The sequence below is a fragment of the Chroicocephalus ridibundus genome, chromosome 4, assembly GCF_963924245.1.
Source record: "Chroicocephalus ridibundus chromosome 4, bChrRid1.1, whole genome shotgun sequence".
In the NCBI taxonomy this organism is placed as follows: Eukaryota; Metazoa; Chordata; class Aves; order Charadriiformes; family Laridae; genus Chroicocephalus; species Chroicocephalus ridibundus.
In genome coordinates, this window is record NC_086287.1 from 75,675,888 (window position 1) to 75,701,037 (window position 25,150).

The 25,150-nt window shown below is 37.7% G+C and overlaps 1 protein-coding gene across 3 annotated transcripts in view; it reads right to left on the minus strand.

Annotated features, from left to right (window-relative positions):
* SMPD3 (sphingomyelin phosphodiesterase 3) overlaps positions 1–25,150 on the minus strand; it is a 119,347-nt gene that overhangs the window by 23,509 nt on the left and 70,688 nt on the right. For all 3 annotated transcript variants that reach the window (XR_010070960.1, XM_063334267.1, XM_063334268.1), the window contains exon 2: positions 11,037–12,662. Coding sequence is in view for 2 of the 3 variants with exons in the window: in XM_063334267.1 (XP_063190337.1) it covers positions 11,037–12,374 (1,338 nt within the window). In the remaining variant the exon portion in view is untranslated. The remainder of the gene's footprint in view (positions 1–11,036; positions 12,663–25,150) is intronic.

Sequence of the window (25,150 nt, forward strand, 5' to 3'; positions counted from 1 at the left end):
GTCAGCTTGGTTGGTTTTCTTGTTTTTTAGCTATCCAAGAACCATCCAATTCATTTTATAACTGTAAAGTCAGCTTTGCAGTAAGTGAACTTAGAAGTCATTTGGACTCAACAATGCCTTGTTAACTTTCAGGTTTTGTTCCAGCTAGAAGAGCATGCAGTGAACAACTTGCATTATTCTGCCCTCAGTCTGTTCAGTCCTCCTTTAGACAATTTCCCAAACAGATATTGATGGTGTTCTTATTGCTGTTCCCATGCAGTTTAACCTGCGTCAGGGAGGGTGAAGGCAGAGGAAGACAAGGAAAACACACACAATCACTGGTGGATCACCCTAAGCCAGAGGATTCTCCTAAACTCACAAGATTGTAGCAGAGTCCCAAAGGATATCTGCTGGCAGGCTGTCAGTGACTACTGCAGAAGCTTTGCTACGCAGACCTTTTCCTTCCTCCCTCAGGCTACGTTGCTCTGAACAGATCACCATGTGATCGATTAGAAAAGATGAATTAGAGGAGCGTTCTCTCCAACTTTTATGCAACGTATGCCATTCCAATAGAAAAGTGGGAAACCATTAGTTTATATCCTCCACTATCAAGGGCAGGCAGGTGTATGAATTACATATTTTCTGAACTTAATAACTCAAAATCAGATTTTCTCTGAAAACTATATATTGTAAAGTCTCTACTAGTTTACAAATTTGGAGTCTCTCTTGCTGCAGAGAAAAAGCACGCGTCGTACATCTTTCAATGCCATCTACTGTAACCACACTGAAAAGAAAATACTGCATGTAAAGTTTTCTGCCTTACAGCAAGAATGTGTGGTTTATAATCCTCTTATTGACTAAAGCAGATGGAATCATTTTCAGTGTCTATCCAAAAAGCATAAGTGATTTAAGTCGAAAAGCTGAACACCCAAACATAAATTACAGTCGGTTGAAAAAAAGAAATCAACTGAAATTGGTTTTAGAATTTCCTGTGCAGCCTTAAAGGAGTGCCTGACAAGGCCAGTACTCATCAACCAATTTATGCATAGAGTAACAGTCATTTCTATTAATCATAAATAAATACGTATTGTATGGTGTCCCTGTGTGCACAGATCTATACTGAAATGGACTTGGGATCTTTTGCTCTCAAAGAATGACAAGAAATGGCCAAGAAGAACAAAAAACTGCCACTCTATGGGCGTAGGTGACCGGGGTTGCCACCCCAGGGGGACAGTGCCCCAGGGCTCTGTGCTAGGAACAGTGGCTGCTTTACACACAGTCCTAAGGGGAAAAGGAAAGGCGCTTTCATAAACGCTCTCCTAATTTTAAAAGAGCTCAAAAGCAAGCGCCGAAGACATTAGAATTTCCTTGGAAAGCGTGAGCATGGAAGTACATCCAAAGCAGCTCGTCTCCCAGATTGCACATTTCCTCCAACTTTTTTGACTTTTGGGTTGTTGTTTTTTGGGGGTTTTTTTGAGCAGCAGTATTGATGTAAACCACCAAGCAGAGTCACTTAGAGTATAATCATAATGGAGGCAAACATTTGTGACAACTACTACCAGAGAAAATAAATATCCTTGCAGCTACCTAGTCAATTCCCAGCAACAGCAGAAGCACTAATATTTTAAATATGGTCTGAAATAAACCAGTAAGGAAAATCTGATTATTCGGTCTAATTTGGTATTTCACAGATGGACACAAATCCCATCCACAGATGGGATGTACAGACAGGAAAACTACTTGACCTCTGGAATATTACAAGCCCTATAATTCTGCATAAAAACATTCCTTTGTGTGGCCAAATACCATGTCTACTTTTAGACTGTTCCATTTTCAGGGGTATATTATGTTGTGGTGACTCGGCCTGAGCAGCTACGTGGCAGTCCTGCAGGAAGGCAACACGGAACGTTCACTTCAGCCTGCAACGTGGATCTTGGCAGGAAGGTTCTACTTCCACCAAACCAAGTCAGCACTTCACAAATAGAACATAATTTTTGCTGCTTAATGCAGAATAAACTTCTAAATTCACATTTACAAAAAAAAAAAAAAAAGCAAGCAAATTGCTGCAGAGTGGCTCCTTCACCATAAGCCTAACTTAGGTTCTCCTCAACTCTTCTACTTCAGTAGCTCTGTATCAGTAATACATTCATCAAATTACCCTGCTATAGGGAACTCCTTCAGATACTGCTTTCTAAAAAATCATTGTCTAGTCTTAGTCATGTCATGGACTCTTCTATGTCTATGGAAATTTATAGGAAGGTCATATCAAATATATTTTTAAGTTCACAATATTTTAAAATATGATAATTATTACAAGGGGAAAAAGTTTATGTGATATCCTGTTAAACTCTGATGTTACACAGAGGAAAAATTAAAACTGAGAAAACGTATTTGTGGTTTAATAAAGTGTCCCAATGATGTAACAGAAACAAATTAATATTTTTCAATATTATGCTGAAGTAGGCAAAATATATTCCAATTCTCAGTACATCTGCAAAGGTTAAGTAATCAAACTAGTCAAACCTTTGGAAGCTAGGAGTGGATTCTCACCCTGTTACACCACTGAACATTGCATTTTCTTAGCTGTTGGGGGGCGCATAAAAAGCTCATTACAGATGAGAAAGCGACTTTTTTCCATAAAGGAGAAAGCGTACTAAGGTTGTGTTTGGAATTCAAAATGCCAATTTCTACTGCTACATATTTACATTTGTCCCCTGCCTGTAAATTAAATACGTAAGTGTAAAACTGACAGCTCTGAATTTTTATTTGCAGTCAGAGTGCTGCCTCTATCAAATACACAAAAAAGTACTTGACATCAAGTACTTCTTTTTATTAAAATATTTCATCTCTATGCCATAGCACATTAGTGCAATCTACTGGAGAGACCATGCTGATATTTTGCTGTACTGTGGCAAAACTCTGTATATTCCCATAATTGTGTATCAAAAGCTTGTCCTATATGGACTGAGGATTGTATGTCCTCCAATTAGACTGGTGTCAGGTAAGTTACAATGCTCATGAAAGAAATCAAGCCAACAAGGCTATGGCAGAAAGATTCTCGTTGACAAGAAAAAAACCCAACATAATGAATAGCAATAGTTGAAATTTTAGAGCTAGAGTGAAGGAAATAACTGTAAATTCAATCACATTATTTGCTATCAATCATGGGCATTTTCTGACGTAACTAGAAAATCTTGTACATCTCATGTTTACCATACTCCAGTATAAGAAGTATACAAAGCTGCAAACATGACAAATATCTTGTCTTTAACAGTTTATATTTACACACAGCTGTCCCAGCAGTGCAAAACAGTTCTATTACATCTGGATGTCAAGAAAAGCATCAACAGATACTTAAACAAAAAACAGGGAAATGCTACCTAAATACCAGGGAGATTTCAATACCAGCTTAAAAACCAGCTTGAAACATGTCATCACTGTGTTAATAAATCATCGGCTACTTGGAAGGAAATATTCTTTAATGCTTAAAAATTTGGGCCATGCCACACATGAGAAATCTCTCTCGATTAAAAGAATCAAACTAGGTTCTCAAGAACTGACCAGTAATGTGTAGACAAAAACAAAAGGTTTGTTGAGAGGGGAACTTAACCTTCAGTGACATTGTCTAGAAGCTTCCCATTGCCAGGAGGCGCCATTCAAAAAAATCCTAAATAAAGTAGACAGGTTCTTAAAAGTGTACCCTCCAATGTGAAGGGTTTATAGTCATACATACATTCCCTTCATGGGAAGCAAATCCAGACGCACAAACCAGAAGAGAGCTAAAATTTTCTTGTACTCCTGGAAAAAAGAGTTCCACGGAGTTTATCAGCCTACAATCTACACACGGCCAATAAGGCCAAAGCTGGGAAAGGTAAATAATCTGACTGCAGCATTAAGACTCCTTCAGGGAAATGGGATGCTACACAGATTAGCTCTAGCTTCAGCCGTTATAGTTTAATTGCATCTTGGACTGTAATGAGCAAAACCATTCATTTCATTAGTTGACCATGAAGGTGGAGATTTTGCTGTTGGAATAGATGTAAACTGTAGTACTGATTCCTGCATTATTCTTTTGAAGAGGGTATGTCTCCAAAGTAATAGACCTCTACAGCAAACGAATTTACAGTCATGACAAGAACCAAATTAATGATGATCCTATTAATAAAAACTAGCCAGGCTGAAAAGCACACCTGCATGCTCTGTGGAAAAAAAACCCTCTCTCTTTAGAAACAAAAGCATGAACACTGCATTTGTAAAGATCGTCATCCAAGCAGGGGCCTTGAGTTACTGTTTATCTTGGAAATAAAACACCCCAGACAGAGAATAAGAACAGGGCACAGAAACAGACTTTACAGGAGATGTGACAGTGACTTACTCCCACAGAAATATTCCTCTTACCATATGTAGTCAATATTGTTTAAGTTCAAGGGAAGCTCCATTAAAAATCCAGGAGCATGAGATTCAAGTGAATTACTGCAGATAAAACAACTGTTTATGCATCAGTAGCACTATCTCCACACACACTCGTGGCTCAGACTTCCCTGGTTTGATGCTCTGAGGCACGCTGGTAAAAGTACACTCTTTGTACCTCCCTATTTCAGCTACTGTGGGACTGTCGTTACAGACATCCTATGGACCTATAATGAGCAAAAATAGAGTGAGGAAGACAAATGAAAGAAATGGAAAATACAGTTTCTCTTTCTTTCCAGTACAACTATTCCATAATCTCCCAAATTGTATCAACCCCTTGTGGACATTTTTTTTCATTACAGCGGTTCCCCAGGACAAACAGGAGGGTCGGCACCAAGAAACTAACTGGAATAGCCAGACAAACTGTGTGCACAGTCTTCATTCCTGCTACTGTTAAGATGCCAAGGAAAACTTGCAACTACTCACATTCACAATTCAAACATTCCTGTCCCACAGAGATGACGTAGATTAGCGGTAAGATGTATTTTATTCCTGTACTTTGTGTTCTTTGTAGTAGTTTTTTGGTTAGTTTAGACATAGTGTAAAAAGATCTATCTTATTTTTAGTACACTGACAGCTCTGCCTTTTGCCTTCAGGGATATGTACCAGCTTCTGAAGAAGATGCATTAACTAAGTTACGAATTTATTATAATAAATATGTTATTAAAGCATCTTAAATAAAGAAGTTACAAATGTTACAACGGTCAGCTTAAAATTCTGTTTGGTGCTCTGCAATTCTTTCTAGCTACATTTGTACTTGATTATTTCAGAATCCTATTTTTCCCCACCTACCACATGACAACAATTACTGTTCCATGAACTCAGACAATTAGTTATTTGGCAAAGCTTCATTAAGCTTATATGTGAGGGAAAGTGGCTGTAAATTGGTGCCATGAAGGAAGGGCTCTTCCACTTCTGAAGAGGATAAAGCCCACAACTCACATTCTCTCAAACCTGTATTTCACTGTGCACAACAGTTGTAATTTGTCCCCATTAATGATCGAGAAAAAGACTGTGATTAATAACGTTAATTACATCAAAGTGAAGGAACATGGTACAGCGCCATGGTAGGGTGTTGTTTTTTTTTCTTTTTTAAAAAAGTCTCAAGCAGTTTATTGGACTCTATCCAATTCCTGCATTAACATTTTATAGCAGTAACTGAACACGTGGAAAATGTTTAGGTTACCCTCCTGACTTAAATGGCACAGCTTTAGAGTTCTCTAAACAAATTCATGAACAGCACTAGACATTTCTTTTATACATCACGGGATAACTGTAGATACTGGACTACTGATCACGGACAAGAAAATCTAACCACTGAAATCTTGATATGATCTTTTACTGGAGTCAGAAAACAGCCATTCCCATTTTCTGTGTTATTCCTAGGTAAAAAAGCCTCCCCTCAATATGTTGTGCAGCTGTGTAGCAGAAGTTGCCCCTTCGCTCTCAGCCATGACACACACAAGTTGGCATGGGACAGTAAGGAGAGCTTAAGTTACCCAAGCAACATGTATCTACATCAGCAGTATCAAAAAGGAGAATCACAGAGGTTAATTCAGGGAACCCTCATTTTATCAGACAAAGCAGGCACCTCCAGAGTAGCAAAGAGTAAAAAACGGGCTTCAGAGCAGTTGTGCAGTCAGAGCTACCACTCCTTCTACCATCTGTTACCACCATATCAGCTCTTCTGAAAACAAGTTAGCTTTGCACATAAGCAAAGGTTGCTAGGTTTCCTTTAAGCAATGAATAATAACATGTTATCCGCACAATTACTGTACTTCCTGAGAACAGCATTAATTTTCAGAGAATTTGAAAAGTAAATCTGTTAATAAGCTTAGGAATTAATATTAATTAAACACATGTTCTTTCAGAAATTTAGCAAAAACCACAAGACGTATTTTTTCCTTTTGCTTTTGTTAGAATACTATTAGCTGTTCAAACTACCCACCAGACTGCGGTTTTGCTTTTGCTGTGTGTTCACATACTGTGTTTTAAGCAAGCTTTCTTATTTTTGCTAAAATCTCTCTCTTGGCAGATGCCAAAACCCATAATAATCTTCTACTAAGAACGAAAGGAAGAACAGCCTTCTATACAGTATACTTCCACATATCCCAGTTTCGGTGGGAGGCAAACCACTCCAAAACTTCCTCAGTAAATAGCCATTTTGAGAATAACACCTCTTTCACTCACCTCCCTACCCCAAGTATGGCTTAGATTTACAGTTACAGCTATTACAACTTACGGATAAGAAAGAGGCAAAACTTGTCAGCAGAAGTGACAATTTTTATTGGATTGATAGAACTGGAAAAATTTGTATAAGCTCTCCAATTCAGTAATTCATCAGGTCAAGTTAAGGTTGTTTTCTGGTTTTATTACACTAATGTCCAAAACTTACACAGCAACCCTGGAAGACAGTCTAACTAAGGCTACATACTAATCCCTCTATCTAAAGATGGATGTTGACATTTGGAAACCTTCTGGTAAATTACAAACAGGTGATGCATTACGCAATTTCTGCTCAGCACTCATTGATACCTCTTAAACATGGTTTGACTGCAAATCATCATCCAGTTTCTGAAAGGGACGTGTATTTTAGAACTCCCTTTAAATTCATCAAAACCACTGTGAATTAAACCTATGTACATGTCAAACCAACAGCTGCAGAGTAACTGAGAACACTGCAATGTGCATCGCGGTATATACAGATACACACAAGCTCGCTTTTTAGTTAGAATCACCAGCACAGGGTAGCATCTGGGTCAGTCCCATTTCCCTCCTCTGTCTGTAGCAGAGCAGCAGCAAGAGACAAGTGGAGTTATAAAACCTACAAAGCAGACTAAAGGGTTCTTTTCTCAGGCATTTTAAATTAATGTGAAATGCAATGCTAGAACAGAGAGTTACGGCAGAGTCTCCCAAGGGCCCAGACTGTCAAAGTATAAAAATGAATTGGCTGATTTATATATTTGCTAACTACTTCTCTGAGTCTTTAGCGGCAACTAGGAACAGTGGTTTAACACTTCAGACATGAAACTGTCACTTAGATGTAAGTGACATTTCCCCCCTTCTTACATATTTTTTTTGTGACTCTGTCCCTCTTACATCCCAAAGAGAACCCCAGATTGGAGGCAGAAGATCAAAGTGCTGAACATAAATTAGTCCTCCAGTTATGAAGAAAATGGGCTTTACACAGTAGCCCCTCGCAACTATGTCTCCCTCATGCCTTCATGGAGGCTGACCTGGAAAGCATCGGCCTATACCGATGGAAAAACCAGTCTGTAATCTGTCAGGAAAAGGCCAGCAGCAGCACCCCGCGTGGCAGACATCTTTAGGAAGAGAACTGACAAATTTCCTAGCAAAATTCCTTTGCGCAGTTCTCCAGATAGCTGTTAGGCAGCATGAAGTCAGTAGTATGAAAGAGCGTTAAAAGCCTCTGTGATTTACTTCCAGCTTCCTTCCTTGGTTGTGACACCCCTGGTGGTAAGCCACAATCAAATCACTTTAACTTCCTGTGCTTTAGTTTCTCCTTCTATTAAGCAGATATTGACCTTTCTTTATTATGCGCTGAGACATATGAATGAAAAGCAGTACATAAGAACTGATCGTTATTATAGCTACTAATAATAACCCTTGAGCTGTATAAGTCTCTCAAGTAAAATAATTCTGTATGACTAAGCAAATCTCTCAAATCCTTCCAAATCTCCACCTGAACTTTACAATGTAGATGGTGAAGGCAGGGCAGGGAAGAGGTGGGCAATGGAAAATCATTTCCTCTTCACTGGAAACAGAACCTATTCCAAAAGGAAAAAACATGTGAAACACTTGGACCTTGGCAGCAGGGATCTGTTTAGTAACACAGTGCCCCCAAGACAGTTTTGCCTTTTTGTTCAAAATAATTCAACCTTCATTAAATGTTTAGTTCTGAGACTTTTAATTTATCTTCCTAACATCTGTATTTGTAGTAAGGAGACCAACCATACTTATTAAATGAGAACCAGTTTCCTTCTCTGAACGTTCTTTAGAATTTGGATGTTGGGTCTTCCATGAGGTTCAGAAAGATTTGAATAAAGGCTTCATCCTCCTAATGAGTGGAAACATTAAGTGATTTTATCCATATTTTCAAAATACACAAATCTCCCCTCACTCACTTTTCACAGCTTTTTTTTTTTTTTCTTCAAACAACATACAAAGCAATTGCTCCTTTATTCAGAGCTGGAAGCTATGCAAGGGGAACAGTCTTTGTAAGTATACTTGCAAACCAAAACTAAATTGATGTCTTTCCTACTTCAGAAATGGGAACATTTCTGAATGTCCTCATTTTTCAATGAAGAACTGAAAAACACAGACTTTGCACAGGGCAGAGAGACTTAACTGCATGCCACTACTGAATGGAAAGCAATTAGGAGACTCTTGTTCTGCACCGCTCCCTTACTGTCTTTGAAACCACACTGAGATAAACGCTAATGTAGGACTGGATACATAAAAAATATTGTAAAAGCCAGTAAAAGAAGTATCTATAAGCTGTCCATTTTGAATGGCAGAGCACTGGCTAGAATGACGCCTTCCAACCACAGTTACAATTCACTGGGATAGCGGCAAGGTAGCAAAGCGTAAGACCTCAGGACTTCTGAAGTTAATGGACTGCTTCTCACTGACGTCAAAAACAAGCCAGGCTTTTACTTACTGTAGCTTTTGTCTCCAGAGTCCACACACACTCAGTTGCTGATTAAACACTACATCAAGGAAAACAACCTTCAAACCTACTTTATTTCAAAGCTAAATTAAATAGTTCATTCCTACTTTTTTTTTGTCAAAGAAAGAAATGACCAATGATCACTTAATGTACAATTAGGACAGGAAATCATTTTGTATCAGGATAGACTTAACTCAGAATGAAAAATATTTTAGGCATAAAGTACAGCATGTCAGAATGACACAGACATAAGGAAAAATGGTCTTTTAGCTGGCCCAGAATTCTGTCATATTTGAAAGAATGTAGTCATCTTTGAATCTTCATAATAATGGGTCCCTATTCCCTGCTCAACTGTAACATTACTTAACAACTTGAATCCATAATTAAGTTCATCATCCCAGTGGAATTTTGAAAACAGGCTTAATTTTCTGCAAGAGAAACGGAGACATTGCGGCCTGCTTTGACTCAGCAATGAGCAGCTGAAAGCAGATTGGTTTTAATCTGTTAATCCCTAATATATGCATATGTTGAAGTGTAGCCTTTATGACCCTGGTAGTATTTACGCTGCACGTGTATGTTCCTTTTTTGCATGCAGCACTTCATGATGAAAAAAATAAACTTTAGCTGTTTATAAACACATAAAAGACTACAGTATAGAAAGCTTAGACCCAATTTTTGGAAACCTGCATTCAGATATAGATAGGCTTTTGTCTATGTCAAATGTCTATGAAATACTGGAGTACTATCAGGCTGCAAATTCTAATATTTGGGGAGTCTACACAAGACACAATACCAAAAGTTTTTGCTTCATTTACAAGTTACAAACAGTGGGTACAAAAAACCCCACTGATCCTTATTAACAATCCATATTTTTAATGGCTATTAATGGCTTTTGTTGAGAGCAAATTATTTTTTTTGAAAAATTAATTTTTTTGTTGTGAGCATATGCACTAGAAAGTACATATAATTTGAGCACCTAATATATTTTGCTAGCATTAGGAAAAAAATCAGTTTTTAGTCAGTGAAACACATTCCAAACTGTGACTAAATCACGAAGTCTGAAATCCAGTATCCTAGGAGATCTTCAGATCTGTCTGGGTTTGGGTCTACAGATTTGGATCTCTCCACAAAGTTTTGGTTCTCAATTAATCACAAATTAGAAGAGCTCACTTTCCAGTTTATGAAGAGCACAGCCAGATTCATCCAAGAATTACTCATGAACAGCCACTAGTCTTGGAAAAGCAAATCATTACATGCAGACTTTTATTTCTGCTTTTCATGATTTACAGAAGCATAACCCCAGGCTTCCTGTTCTCACGACCATTAGTTAATTTAAGTAAACTGTGTTAATAAAGTGAAAAACCTCTCTGGCTCCCCAGTGTCCCAGGCATATTTTTTCTGTTTACTCTTCTTCATGTCTCTCCTTAACAATTCTTTTGCAACCAAGAGACAGCCATACGTTTCATTGCAATTATTTCAGTTTTACGCTACTGGCATTTAGACTTTTGATTCCCACATAAACACACAACATGCATAAGCTGGTTTCCAATAGTAATGTCCATTGTACTATACTCATGTTATGAAGCTTAGAATTTGTGCATTTTACTAAAGACATTTCTGTAAAAAAGAAACTAAAATTACATGAAAACTACTTCAATTTTTGACACTTGAAATTATACTCAAGTTCTACTCCCAAAAGCCCCTCATTATTTCATGCACATCCATCACTTTAACACAGTATCTAGGCCACAAAACCTATATATAGGTTACATCAGGTAATCTAGATCTGAATAGTGCCTCTTTGAATGCTAACAGAAGTGACAGAGAGAAAATAATGTAACTTAGTAACTTATCACATCCGTAGAGTCAGTATTTATGGCTTTGAAAAGGCTCTTACCTTGAGAAACAAGGCTCCCTTGGAAGCCAAGGAGTCCGTTCCTCTTCCGTTGGGGTAACAGTGATAGGCAGCATCCATAACAGGATAGCGGCTGGCAAAAAGTAGACCACTGTTCACAAACTTAAAGCTACAGCAGCCATGGCAACTGTAGACCCCAACATCATAGACAATATATTCAAAATAGTGATGAAGCTGCTCTTTCAATTTCTCTGCAGCTCTTTTGTCAAACACTTCCTGCAAACACAGAAAGTCTAAGTTGGCAGGGAAGAAAGCAGAGATCTCATGATCAAAGGTCTCATCTGTATGTTTCTTTTTCCGCACTGAAGTCTTCTTCATGATTGAAGCTTTGTAGAGGAGCTTGTTGTTGACAGTGCTTTGGTCCACTGTACCATCTCCAACACGAACTTTAACTAAGGACTCTCGTGAAGCAGAGTAGCTGTCTAAACTCCCAGAATCGCCTTCTTTCTGTTTGTGGTTAGGTGTTTTTGAGATCTCCACATCACCTTCCAGTGAGGGCTCTGCTGGGCCACTGGCATGAGCCTGGCCATTGACGGTATCTGGTTCTGTGTCTGACATGTGGCCATTATCCTCTCCATTTATGCGGACAATGCAACTGTTTTCTTCTCCCTCATTTGACTCTCCAGCTCCAACTTTATCTTCTCTACTATCCTCACTGTTGTTTGAGCCAGAATTGTCTCCTTTATACTCCATTGATGTTGTCCTTTTGATGCCAGCATTAACAGTACGATTAGTGTTATCTCCACCCTGGGGGGAGACCAAGCTGCTAAAACTCGCTGCACTGATGGATGTGTTGGTAGGAGAATCTATGTATATTTTGATCTGTGGTCTGCTTGCCCCATTTCGGATCCTCCGGCCAATCTCTTTAGCCCTGGCCTGTGTGTTGAAAACATTATTAAATCTTGCCAGAGAATCTGGCAGGAGGCAAACATTGGCACTGCCAAAGCAGAAGCTTTTCCCATTCCCTGCAGCCTTCCATTCAGTAAGCAATGTGGCTCCATTCACGTGGTTCTTGTCTTCTAGTCTGGAGTAGATATACGGCCGTCTGGCTGACTGGAGCGGAGACCATAACAAGAAGCCAATCAGAGCAAAAGGAAGCGAGGCCACCAACAGTGCCAAGTAGATGGGAGTGGTAATAATGATGCAGAGTGCATGAAAATAGCACGGATCATCTGCTCTTTGACGTTTTTCATAGGTGGTTGGAACAAAAGAGGCCACAAGCCTATCTGCTAACCAATAACATGGGAAAATCAGGCCCCAGGAAAAAGAATGCAGAACTGATAGAAAGCTGTTGGGAAATGGGGAAGTGTATAAAACCATTGCAACTTAATTATGACAGCACTTCAGGGCCTACTACATGATGTCACTAAGTCAAGCATCTGTAAGAACACTGGGACAGGGCAGGGGAAAAAAGGTCCAGTCAGGAGTTTGGTTTTTTTCCAGTGAGAGTCAATAACAAAACTTTAAGAGCACCATTTCACTGTCTTGGAGTAAAAGTGAAACAAGGCCACTGTTTTCGTCTGGCTTTTTGGCATTTGTATTTGTCAAAGGATGTCATTGTTCACTGGAGGCTGCCATAACGAAACACTCTGGAGGCAAAAAGGAAATCTGTAAAAACAGAAGCCACAAAACATACGTAACAGTTATTAAAAGTTTAAAGCATATTTTCTCATACCAATTTTGCCTTATAGTCTGAGTTATTTCCCTTTTTTGTTTAGTTTACCATTTTTGATAGTCTGTTAAAGGCTATGGATCTAGGGCAACTCCAACAACAAGGGACTGTATTTCTGCAAATGAAATCGGTACATTGACTATTTAATGCATATGACTACTATTATCATGAAATTTTAGGCCTTACATCGAGAAATATAGTTTGGAATTTCTTTTCTTTTATAATCCATTCACACTAATATTTATATTAGCTGTTCTCAGAACCTTGCAAGTGGAGTTTAGCAGTTATCTTTAGGCTGCTCTGAAAGACTATTACATCTAGTATTTTATCACTGAAGTTGTATTTCCTTCAATTGCCAAAGTCCTTAAAAAAAAAAAAAAAAAAAAAAAGAGATGTGATGGCACTGGCAAAGGCACATTGTATTTAAGAGCAGAAAACATCTGTTTGCTATAAAATGTTATCTGCTTTGCTGCCCTTTAAAACGAGTTTATTTAAATAAATTAAAATACTCTTTGTATGGTTGCGTATGGTTTCAAATTTTTAATATTCAGTTTATTAAAACTATTAAGTCAAAGTACTTTGCTTTAATATTTAGGTATTTAATACTCATTATTTATTTCAAGCTGTAGTTCAGTTTCATTCAGCTAAAGCCCAGAAAACCTCTGATAAACCTCTGCTAAAGCCCAGAAAACTATGATTTCCTATTAAAGGTTTCTTGTATCTAGTGAATACATAAGCAAAATATAATGATAATTAACATCATTGTTTTTAAATTCCAATTTTCAGCTTTGAAAGAAACAATACTAATTGAATATATCAAACAAGAAAAACGGTTTCGTGTCTTTCCACTGAAGACAGATGACGTCTTTCAAAAGGTTTTGCTACCAGTTGGGAAACTCTGACCTGAGGTATTTAGAAAACGTCATGATTAACCCAAGACATCAAATTGTTAGAGGGCTGATCTTATAAAAAAAGTTTTCCAGTATACATAGAGCTTACATACTTTTTTTAAAAAATAATTTAAGTCATCTTAACAACTTGTAGTAAGTTGATGTTTTAACACAGGTTTTGCTAATATGAAACACAAATTGTTTTTAAAAAAGAAGCACTCGCATTTATCAAACTTTATCAACCTTGAGAATGGTTATCACCAATGAATGCAATGTCAGTCTCCATAAACTGAAACCGTGACATTATGCAGTAAGAGGAGCAAAGCTAGATGGCTGATGAAAGCACAATTCCCATTTACAATGTTTCAAGTTTCAAAACGAGAATGTAAATAATATTAAGCAGCACTGAATAAAAACCATTCACCAAGTAAGCAAAAGAGAGGATTTGCACTGGACTGTGCTTCAAACCCCATCTTTATTTTTGACATCTTAGAGAAATGAAAATTACATACGTATATTTACTGGCATAAGTTCAATTAAAATCTGGGGCTCCCAGGGAGCCAAAATTAAAGAAATGGTAGTTTGATGTGTATTTTAAACATTCTACAGGGCACCCAGAGACAGTAAGGCATTTTTATTTAATAGCAAACAAAACAACGATATGGGACACAGAAGAGAGAAATACAGTTTTACAAAGCAATGCTGCCTTAGAAACAGAATAAAAATTAAATTCTCCAATTTTCTCTCACCTTTTAGATTTCCATTTCTTCAAACCAGGCCCTTGCAACTAATTTATGTTCCTACTGTCAGCATATTTTTAATTGTGGTACACATGTAATACCAGCCTGCCAACACAGAGTATACTGTACAGGTCAGAAGTGACAAGTAGGGCATTAAAATACACGGCTTAACTAGCTCTCTTTTTACCACACATATTTTTTGATTATTAATGATATGAAAATTCTTCCCTCAGATTCCCGATCAGCAGGACTAAGAGTACTCACAGAATGTCAGATTTATAGCCACGCATTTTTGGTAGGCACCATGGCAAAGAAGTTTAATGGAGAAACAGATGAAGATGAGATAGTTTTGCAGATTATTTCTTCACAGAAGTGAAAGGCAACCCTGGGCCAAGCAAGTAAGTGTTAGTCTGAAAAATCTAGTAAGATGGTGACAGCGGCTCCTAACAGAAACTGACCGGAGATAGGAATCAAATTCTAAAATGGAATGAGAAAAATCAGGTTGAGTGGGGACAAGATTATAAAGACCTTCAAAAGCGAAGCCAAGTAGTTGGTACCCAAATAGTATAGAGCAGGAAGAGTCAGTAAGCGCGTGCATTAAAAAGGACGGTAGTACCACAACAGAAAACTGCTTTTAACTACTGTGTCCTGGGCACACAAGGAAAGCTGTATGCCAGAGATGTAGAATCTGCAAGGCAGCAAACGACGGTTAATAAATATGCATGCACTGATATCAGGAAAAGATTATCAAAACCTGACTAAAAATATAAAGTGGGGGGAAGGACAGAAGAAAAGGAGCTGTTGTACTGTAGCAACACACACCTGGCCTTCCACGTATAAGGGTTACACCCCTGCAAGTGCTCCCAGCCAACTGCATGTTTGGCCAACACCAGGCAGTCAATTACATTTCATGGGAGACACGGTCCTGTGTATTTTTGCCCTGATCGTACTATTTAGATGGAAATTTGAAAGGCTGGATCAAAAGAGGGTTTTTTTTTGTTGTTTTTAATTATTAGCTTAGCATAACTTTCACAATCTTATGCAACATGTTTGAGTTTAAATAAATGAGTGACTAGTCAAGTGCCAAATAACAAATGCTTGGCATTTACTCATTGCCAAAGGCATTTGGGGATGTTGATAATAGGGGGAAGCCTAGCAGATTTGTTTTCCTGAGTGATTTTTAGGACTCTTTAGTAAGAATGTTCAAAAGAGACTCTGGCATCTACATATCAGATTAAAAAAAAATAACTTAAAACCTGTCCAATTATATAATTACCATTAGATAAGAAAAAACTGTAAAGAAGTTATTCTGTTCTATTGGATGTTTAAAACGCTTTATAAAAGCCCTGTCTCTTTACATAATCACTCAGTGGACCAGAAAGGTTCTTGTTTACAACAGTGCCAAGGGTAAACAGAACACTGTTGTTTGGGGTATGTGAAGTGAGGACAGACTGCAAACCTTATATTCCAACTTTCAGGCTAATGACCTTTCTGGTGAAAGCTGCAGTTGTGCTGCAGACTATAAGGTCAATTTGACTTTGACTATTTTAAAGTAACACACCAGAAAAAACACAGAACCACAATGGATCCGTAATAATTTGTCTAAGTAGGTCTTCTATAGATAAGTATTTTCTTAAGCATATGAAACATGACTTCAAGTGACAGTTTTGTGAACAGAGTAGTCAACGCCTGCTCGATGACGTGATGAAGTAAAAAAATCAATCCAACATAACTCCTACCAGTTCTGTTATGGACTGCAGCGTCAATAATCTACACTCTAAACAGCTGTCCAGCAAACCATAAAATGCTGGACAAAAAACGCTAAAATGGCTTCACAAAAGCAATTATCCAGATTATGGGGACATACTAAATCTAAGGAATTCATGCTTACTGTAGATACAACATACCATCACATGTATTAGTACAAAAGGAAGAGAAATGAATGCAATCAGAAATCCTTTCACAAGATAAGATTACATAGCAAGTGTCATAAAGCAAATTGGTTCAGACTGAAGTCTGTTTTAACAACATTTAGCAAGAATGTAATTCTTTGTAAACACTAAGGACTGAATGATGGTTCAAGGCCACATTGGTGACTCCTACACTTCCTCTGCCTTAAAGAGGGACAGTACCTTTGAAAATCAGGGATTTGTTACACAGTTTTTGACCAGGTGCCAGCTGCATCCCTCCTTGCTAGCCACCTGAAGTGGGGAGGCAACAGGGATCTGAGATGCATTCCATCCATTTTATTCTATGAATTCTAATAGAATTATCACAACTAATGATACAGAAGTACCAAAACTCTGGTACCACAGCAAGTCTCAAGACTGCAGAAAAGGGAGGAGGGAATCACGAGCTGGAGGTCTCCTTTAAATTTTTGCATATTGCAGACAGAAAACATTGGCACACCAAGGTCCTAATTAAAAATACTTTTCTTGCAAATAAATTATCGTAATTTATTAATCCTCTAGATGAAGGAAATCACACAATTAGCCAAAGTTATTAATCCTCTAGATGAAGGAAATCACACAATTAGGCAAAGCTCTGTTACAGACTCACTGGCATGCATAGGAAACTAAGTTTCCTACTCTTGTCTGTTCACTACAAAACCAGATGCATGATAGTGTCTCAAAGCCACCCAAAAAGAGAGAATGGAGAGAGTCATGAGAGACACCTTTCACCTGTGCAAGATCTTAAAGGGTGAGGGAAGGCACCACGTGAGTCAGCTGCAACTTGGAAAACATGACGCAACATCTCTCCTAATGCAACGGTTTAAATGCTGCCTAAAGCTAAAGTGCCTAATTCCTTGTGATGAAGGGTATTACTTGGTAATACAGTGCTTTATTCATAGGGGTTTGAGAGGTTAAGGGAGAATTTAGGATACTGCAATAAACCAGGTATTTTTGTACGCTACAAAGACGTAAACTGAAGTCTTGTTTAGTTGTTTTTATTATTTTCTAAGTGTTTGAAGGCTAAAAAAAGACTTTATTTAATTTTTTTTTATGGTGCCAGTATAGAACATCTCAACTTTAGTGATAACAAGACATCAGGTGGAAACGTTTCAAAGATTTTTATGATTATAATTATGCCCAGAAGTATGCTAGAGATATCATAGATCAAAAGAGATGTTCCTAGCTCCAATATAGCTTGCAAACTAAATAAAAGACAATACAAGTCAACAAATGATAGAGAAACAGAAGAAAACCAACAAATGGTGCAATAATAAGGTTACATGGACAGTCTAGAAATGGTCAGAAAAGTTTTAACTTCCTTTTTCTTAGATAACTAAAATACACTTTCAAATTCAGCTAAATTTGCTATTAACATTTCAACTGTATTTTTAAAATATATGTAAACCACTGCAAGAACAGGTTTTTTTAAAAACAGAATAAAACTGCTGAAGTGACTAACTGATCTAGAAAGTTACTCTATGGGTAACTTCACATACGAATTCACACACATTCATTAAAACTAGTTTTTCTTGAATCCTGACAGTTGCTTGGTCTTTAGTGAAAGTCATAGCAATATGTATCCAAAACTGCATTCTAGAAAAACAGCATATTTAGATTGTGTTGACTTTTTGTTAGCTTTATTTCATTATTGTCATTGTAATTTGAAGCAGAGAAATGCAGCTTATAACAAAGCTACCACTACACCACGCAAACCAGCAAAAATCAGTGTTTGAAACTGAGAATGGGTAAAATGAAGATCTGTGAGACCTGAGAGAATTCTCACTCAGGCTCTCCTGCTTGGTTATTAGACACACCACAACTTAATCTTTGCTTTCCTCCATAGTGTCATCTGGTTATGCTCCCACGCATACTACAGAAATCCTTTCTTTCTTCAGTCTCTTTCCCCTGATTATTCTTATACATGCTTTTAATTAGAGTCTAGTTCAACTTCTAACTACCCTTCTGGAAACAAAACCTACTCCAAAAGGCAAAATACACATAAACTGTTTTGCATGCTTGATTACATGACTGTAATTACAGAGATGCAGCCATCTCAAGGTGTCAGTGGCTGTAATGGAGGTGCTTTCTTGATCACTTCACAGCCTGATGTTTTAACTGAAATCCTGTCATTCTGCACAGGACTCGTTCCATGAAGCAGTTCGAGATGTCAGGTAAGGGAATTTAAGCAACACTTAAAATGGCTCACCTTAACTTCCATTAAAGTCAATAGCAATTTACAGCTTACAAAAAGCTTAGTAAAAATGTGGATCCACCATGACATGAGAAGCTGAGTTAGGTGTATTACTGATACTGACGAAAAAAGCAGTACCCATTCAAACTAAGGATTTGTCAGAAGGAGAAGGGAAGGAGGAAAGTGTTTCTGCAGACTTGCCATTGTGATATTCATTTACCAGTTTCTCCCCTAAACTTTATTCCTCCTTTCTAAAGAAGGTCACAAAACATTGCCTGGCTGCTCTGCAGCTTGTCTCTTTTATGCCCACAGGCTGCAACCAGGCAAGAAGTCACTATAAACGAGATGTCTAGCTTAATTGAACCAACCTGTAAAAAATAAAATATTAAGAAGTGCGAACTTACAAGTCTTATTGAATACCATTGAATAACCAGCAGTTAAGTATGTGTCTGCAGAAAAACAAAAAAAAAAAAACCACCCCCACAAGTTCACAGAGCCTGCTGAAGCCTCTGGCATATTTAATAAGGGGTAGAGTTATGATGATGCAATCTCCGTTCAAAATAGAGGTATTGAGCAATTGGGCTAAATTTTCAAAAGGAGTCTTTGGAACCTCAATGATGCCCCTCTGTAATTTCTGTAAAAGCTGAACATTTAAGTAGATACAGTGCTGTTATTAACCGCAGCATTGGTAGCTTAAGGGACCTCAGACAGGGCTATGAAGTCTATTGACTACGCAGAGCAAATCAGCCCTTCTCTAACGGAGCCTACCCTAATGGACTTGGATAGGCAGTGACAAAGGTAGCTCTTGGCACCTATATGACACGCTGCCCACAATGAATGGGAAGTGGCAATCCTCTTCATTTGACAAGAGATCGGCTGTAGCTGGCCTCCTGCTTAGTCACCTCAGCAGAGAAACTAAGCTTCGCACCAGCATGGTATGCTATTATACCTCCTCACCCCAAATGGGACATCCAGCACAGAGATGAAAATTTGCTTATGATCGGACTGTAAAACTTGCTCTGTGGTTTACACTTAAGTGTGGCATGGCAACAGATTCTTGTCTCCAAAAGCAAATCATCTCAATTTGGTAATCCCAGATCATATTCCTAGGCCAAAAACCATACCCACACACCTTCTGCTACCTAAAGTAAATTGGATTAAGTTTTAAACTTAATATTAAAATATAAATTTGATTATGTTAATGTATGGAAACACACATTAAAAATATATCCAAACAATTACAACCAATTGAAAAACATGAAAAATATGACAGGTCCCTTTTTTCTTTCAAAATGGATGGAAAATTGAAGCTGAATTCATTATAGCACAAAACAACCAGCTTTTATATTCCTGCAAGCAACCTTGATTTCACCCTGACACAGTAGATTTTACTTGCTTAAAATTTAGATCTGGAGTCATAAATGCAAAAGGGGTATATCATATCTTTCAAGCCTAGAAGAGATTTATTCTTTACTTTACATATATAAACTGCAATCCCAACTACGAAGAGGCAATTGGTGCCTCTACACCGAGATACACACCAGCCGTACTAATGCCTCCCGGCAGGCCTGACCCAAACCCAGGAACTTTACCAATCCAACTCCAAATTCTAAAATATACCTCCAAAACTCTGTGCATTCTGTTATTTGAATATGAGTGCACCAATACCAGCCTGTAAACATAAGCTCACTAGTCAGATACATGCCTTTGGGGCATTTTTTAATAGGGCATTTAGTTCTACTTTGCACTATGGTGCAAAGACTCATCTAAAAATACGGGCTCCAGAAACTTTCATCAATTATTTTTATTTCAGTGGAAACAGACAGACTCGCAGCTTCTGTTGTCTTTTAGAGGCGACAATGGCCACAAATACCTCTAAAAATATCACGGTTATGCAAACTAAGTAACACCACAATTAATGCCAGTTATGATCAGCAAGGGCATTACTTTAGAACAAATTTAAGTGCATCAATTGAGTAATTTCTTCAGGAATTCATGCAAAAAAAATAATCCTGAACAGCAAAACTGTCTCTTGTAGAGGAGACACAATCACATCTTTCCAGATTATCAATTCATATTAGGCCTTAGGAACTGGCAAGAAGTAGACTCACCACCATATCCTCTAATGCCCGAAAATAACAGCAAATACTTCATACAGCTTTAAGTTTTCAGAAAACCTTTGCTATCAGGCAAGATTTAGACCAAAAAAATTAATCTGACCACTTGGTGATCTCACTCAGTACCTGGAAAGCTAAACACTCTCTATTTTGAGACCTTATTTGGTGTACTTCAGTAGTGAGACAACTGCAGCATACAAATGCATGAATCTGTGACACTAAGCTCTGTTTATACAATAGAAATGGAATGGGCTCTATTTACAAAATCACCTTTTAGTGTGCTTTAGCCTCGTATTTTACAGGAGCTGGAGTAATTCAATAATGGCTAAATAAATCTGATCTTTGTAGATGGTTTGTTTAACAGATCTTACTGAGATGGAACAATATTAGCTTTGGGTGCCCAAGACAGAATTGGAGATAAAAAAAATTTTCCTACTCATCTTTCACCACCTAAAAGCCAGAGGCCTGACTACAGCCGTGCCTCATCCATAAATTGTCGGGGGCACAGGCTCTCTGTAAAATGAAAAGCTGGAGTTTCTCCGGCAGCACTTTTAGCCTTCAGGCTTCTGGTTAGTCCAATACGGCTGATCAGATAAAATTATAAAATAACCAATTTTCCCCAGAGTGGATATTTTTATACTGTTAAAGTTGCTCGTAACAGCTGGCAAAGAAAAGTTATCTTAGCTTACAGTAAATTCCACACAAATCCCTGCCGATAAATAGCTGCTGCTCTATAAAAAAAGCTCACCTACAATTCTCAAAATACTTTACAAGGGAAATTAAAATACAACCCAACTGAATTAAAACACAGCCACCACTATAAAGAAAATTAAAGTACATTTATTCATGTTCTACAAATGGAAAATTGGAAAAACCGAGCATCTGTAACTTGAGCAAGTTTTCATGGAAACCCTGAGATTAGACTCCTTAGCTCACAATTTCCTGCTTAGTGACAAAGTCGGATTTCTTCAGGATTCACAGAGATCTAAACGTATGGTAGATAATCATAAAAGAATCAGCAATATTCAAAACTCAACACAAAAATATTGAATCTTTCCCCCAAAACTTGTTATCATATCAGCCTCTGACAAAAACGCAAGAATTCAAACTTGAGATGTTTTTTTTTTTTAAGATTAAATTGTTCTGAGAAAGGGCAAGTATTTTTGTTGCATATTTCTCAAACAGTCTATTAAGATTCTGTTTAAAAAAACCAAAAACCAGCCCAGATCACTCTACACTTTTGACTTTTCGAATGTGGTAACAAATTCAAGCAAAAATATTTTGTTTATTCATTTGTAAATCCATTTCACTGTAATACACTGGTAGGCTAAAGTACACCAATCCTCTCGTATTTTAGTTTCTTGCTACAGAGTAAGTCATAAAAAAAGACAGTTAGCAATATATGATTTTTTTAAAAATATCCCAGGCAATCAGTTTGTGCTTTGTCAAAAACGTTTATTGCCATCTTTACATAAAGCATGGCTGAATTTTGCTCAGATGTTACAAAACTATTCATCTTTCAAATACTCATGAATGAAACATTTAAAACCACAAAATCTGTTTGGTGATTTGTCTTAAAACCACTCCTAAGAAAGCAGAGAGATTTTGTACAGGTTTATTCTAGGAAGCCCTCATGCCATCCTACAACTACAAAACGCATCACAGAACAGTGGTGCAAACCTATTTCAGCTCTTCACTGTCTACCATGGAGTAACGTGCCACTCTTGTTAGACTGGCACTCTCTGGAAGAACAGCAAAGTTACACCTAGTAAGACCCGTGCCAAGAATACACTTACGCTCTAACTGCACGACTCTGCTTGTACACGTTTGTAGAGACACCCTGCAGCACTTTTTAAAAATGTGTTTGCCACCAAAATAGCATTCTTGGGGAAAAAAAAAAAAATAAAATTTCTAGACTCTCACAAGCGTACAAAACAGAAGGACTGCAATATGTTTCCCACTCATCCTGAAACTTATTTAACTTTTTATTAAGCATTGGGTTATGCAGAAAATGCTGATCCTTCCTTTTCCCCTTCCTGACAAACTGGGAAACACACTCAGTACATTCTGGACGCCTTACTGTTGCAGCCCAGGAAGCAATGTTCAGTTCCAAAGCATCCTTTGAAGTCTACTAATGCTGCTTGAGAAGAACCAGGTTTCTGGCACTCTCCACTATATTGCCTAAGAGCCTCCCACATTTTCTGCTGGCAGAACAGATCCTGGCTCACACCTGGATGCTTCCAACCTTTCAGGTTCCATGTTACAGAGATTCCTACTCCACACACATAACTGTTCCTGTGCATGAGTTGGCAGGGGCCGACAACATGGACTTGGTAGAACAAAGTGAACGCAACATTTGAGGTGGGGTAGGAAGAGGGGAATCTTATATCTAAGCTAAAAGATTTTATATCTCTGTGGAATAACAATAAATGGAAATCTGATTTTTGTAGCATGGACAAAATGATGCTTACTCCATAACACACTCTGAAATATCAAAATTGTGCTGTGTTCCTCAAAATGGTCCACATTTAGAAAAGAAACAAGAGAAGCTATGCTAAATACAAACATTCTAACACTTCTATCACTAAATCGGAGAACAGCATAAGCCAGTAAAAGAACACAATAAGAATTTAAAGAGAAAAATAATGAATGAGTGAAAATGAGCACCTACTTTATTTGTGTATGCATATCTGCATACAAAGTTTACCTTACTATTTTGTGGACTTTCCTTAAAAATACAGTAATTGTTTATGGTTTTTCTGTTATTAAATGAAGTTGTGAAGATCAGGACAATGTGCAGATATTTCATTTTACACCCCTGACCCTCGCAACTACATTTTTTAATTACTCTTGCGATTACAATGAAATCAGCAAGTTTTCTACACCCAGAATGAGCAGGAGGGACAGACTACTTTATTTATATATTTAAAAGAAATCCCTGCAGTCTTCTTGGGTGATCACCAACAGATGATGCACACTAGATGCCTCTCTTGGCCATCAGCAGAAAAAAAAATTTGTTTAAATATTTAATAGGCTTTTAAAAACTTCTACTGAGTCCAACTATTACCAGTTTTTTTCACTGTGACAAAAAGTATGTTTAATTGAAACAGCTGTTACTTAATAAATAACCAGAAGCTGTGCAAACAAATGCACGGTATTTCCAGATTAGATTTTCATACATGCTATTTTCCATATACTAGCATATAAAACAAGTCTAAATAAGATCTCAACCCAAATAACAAAGCTTTAGAGAACCAGAAGCATTGACTGGGCCTATCTCCAATATAAACTTGATCTCAGTGTTCCATTCAGGATGCAAAGCAAGCATCCCAGATGCTCAGTACTGCTTTTACTCGCTCAGGTAAGCTTTACTGTTGCAACAGTTTACCAAGAAGAGAAGATACTACAAATTAATACTCCTATTCCAGGGGAGAAAAAAATGAGTGCATTCAAATTTGGTCAAAACATAGTCAGAAAACCAAAAAAAGCAGCATTTCTTTTTTTCACCAGATCTCTGATGCATGCTCACAGTGCAAGCAACTAATTTTGCCTTCAAAAAGTTTGGTGTTAGTAGCTTCTACACAGCCAGTCCTACCGTGGCAAGTCAAACGGGGGTTTGGCTTTCCCAGAGCTGCATCGATGCATTTGTCAAGTTTATTTTATTCTCTGCACCGACTGTGTGGTCCATTATTTTCAAAGAGCATCCTTAGAGATGTACAATACCTGTATAAATTAGTAGGGTTATAGAAGTGCCAACTACAGCATTCACACAGCAGAATCTTTGTTGACAGCAACACCTACAGCTGGTAAGACTTTTGCTACATCCTCCAAACCAACATAGTCTTGTCCTGCTGTTAGATAAACTCACTTTGCACCGTGATTCACTTCAGAATTCAACTTTTAAGAGTAATTTTGTAGAGCAGAAATACATTCCTAAAAAAATTCAATTGTCTTTATTAGAAACGCAGGCCTTCGTGTGTCGAATGCTGTGATCTTGGAAGTGAAGCTCTTCAGCACTGAAATAAAATTCATATTCCAGTGGAAGTTTGCATTATCTCCTGCATGTAACAGGACAGTTGTCAAAGGAAAAGATGTCAGTCATGGAATGCTACGTTTCTGGTACTTTTCATCTCCTTGGCTTTGGGTTATCTCATCCCCACTACAAACCTGAAGGTGTCACATCCCAGTATCTGCAAGTCTGTGTTATGAATGGCATAGCTTCCATGATGAAACAGAAACTCTCATTTTTTTTTAAGGCCAAATCAATCTTTATTGGCTATTAGTTACATTTCTACCTCTGCTACCTGCCCCTTGCCTATGCTACACTTCGCAGGACATACTTTTACTTGAGTAATACAGGCAGAGATGCCATGTGTTTATTGCTTTTAACAGGACTAGTCTCAGAGGTAAATTCGCATTAGTGAAGCAAATGCGTACTGGGAAAGTATCAGAGCATGGTTAGACACAATAACATTATTTATATAATTCTGATTATTATGCATCCCGAAGTTTGTAAGATTTGAGGTGATGTAGA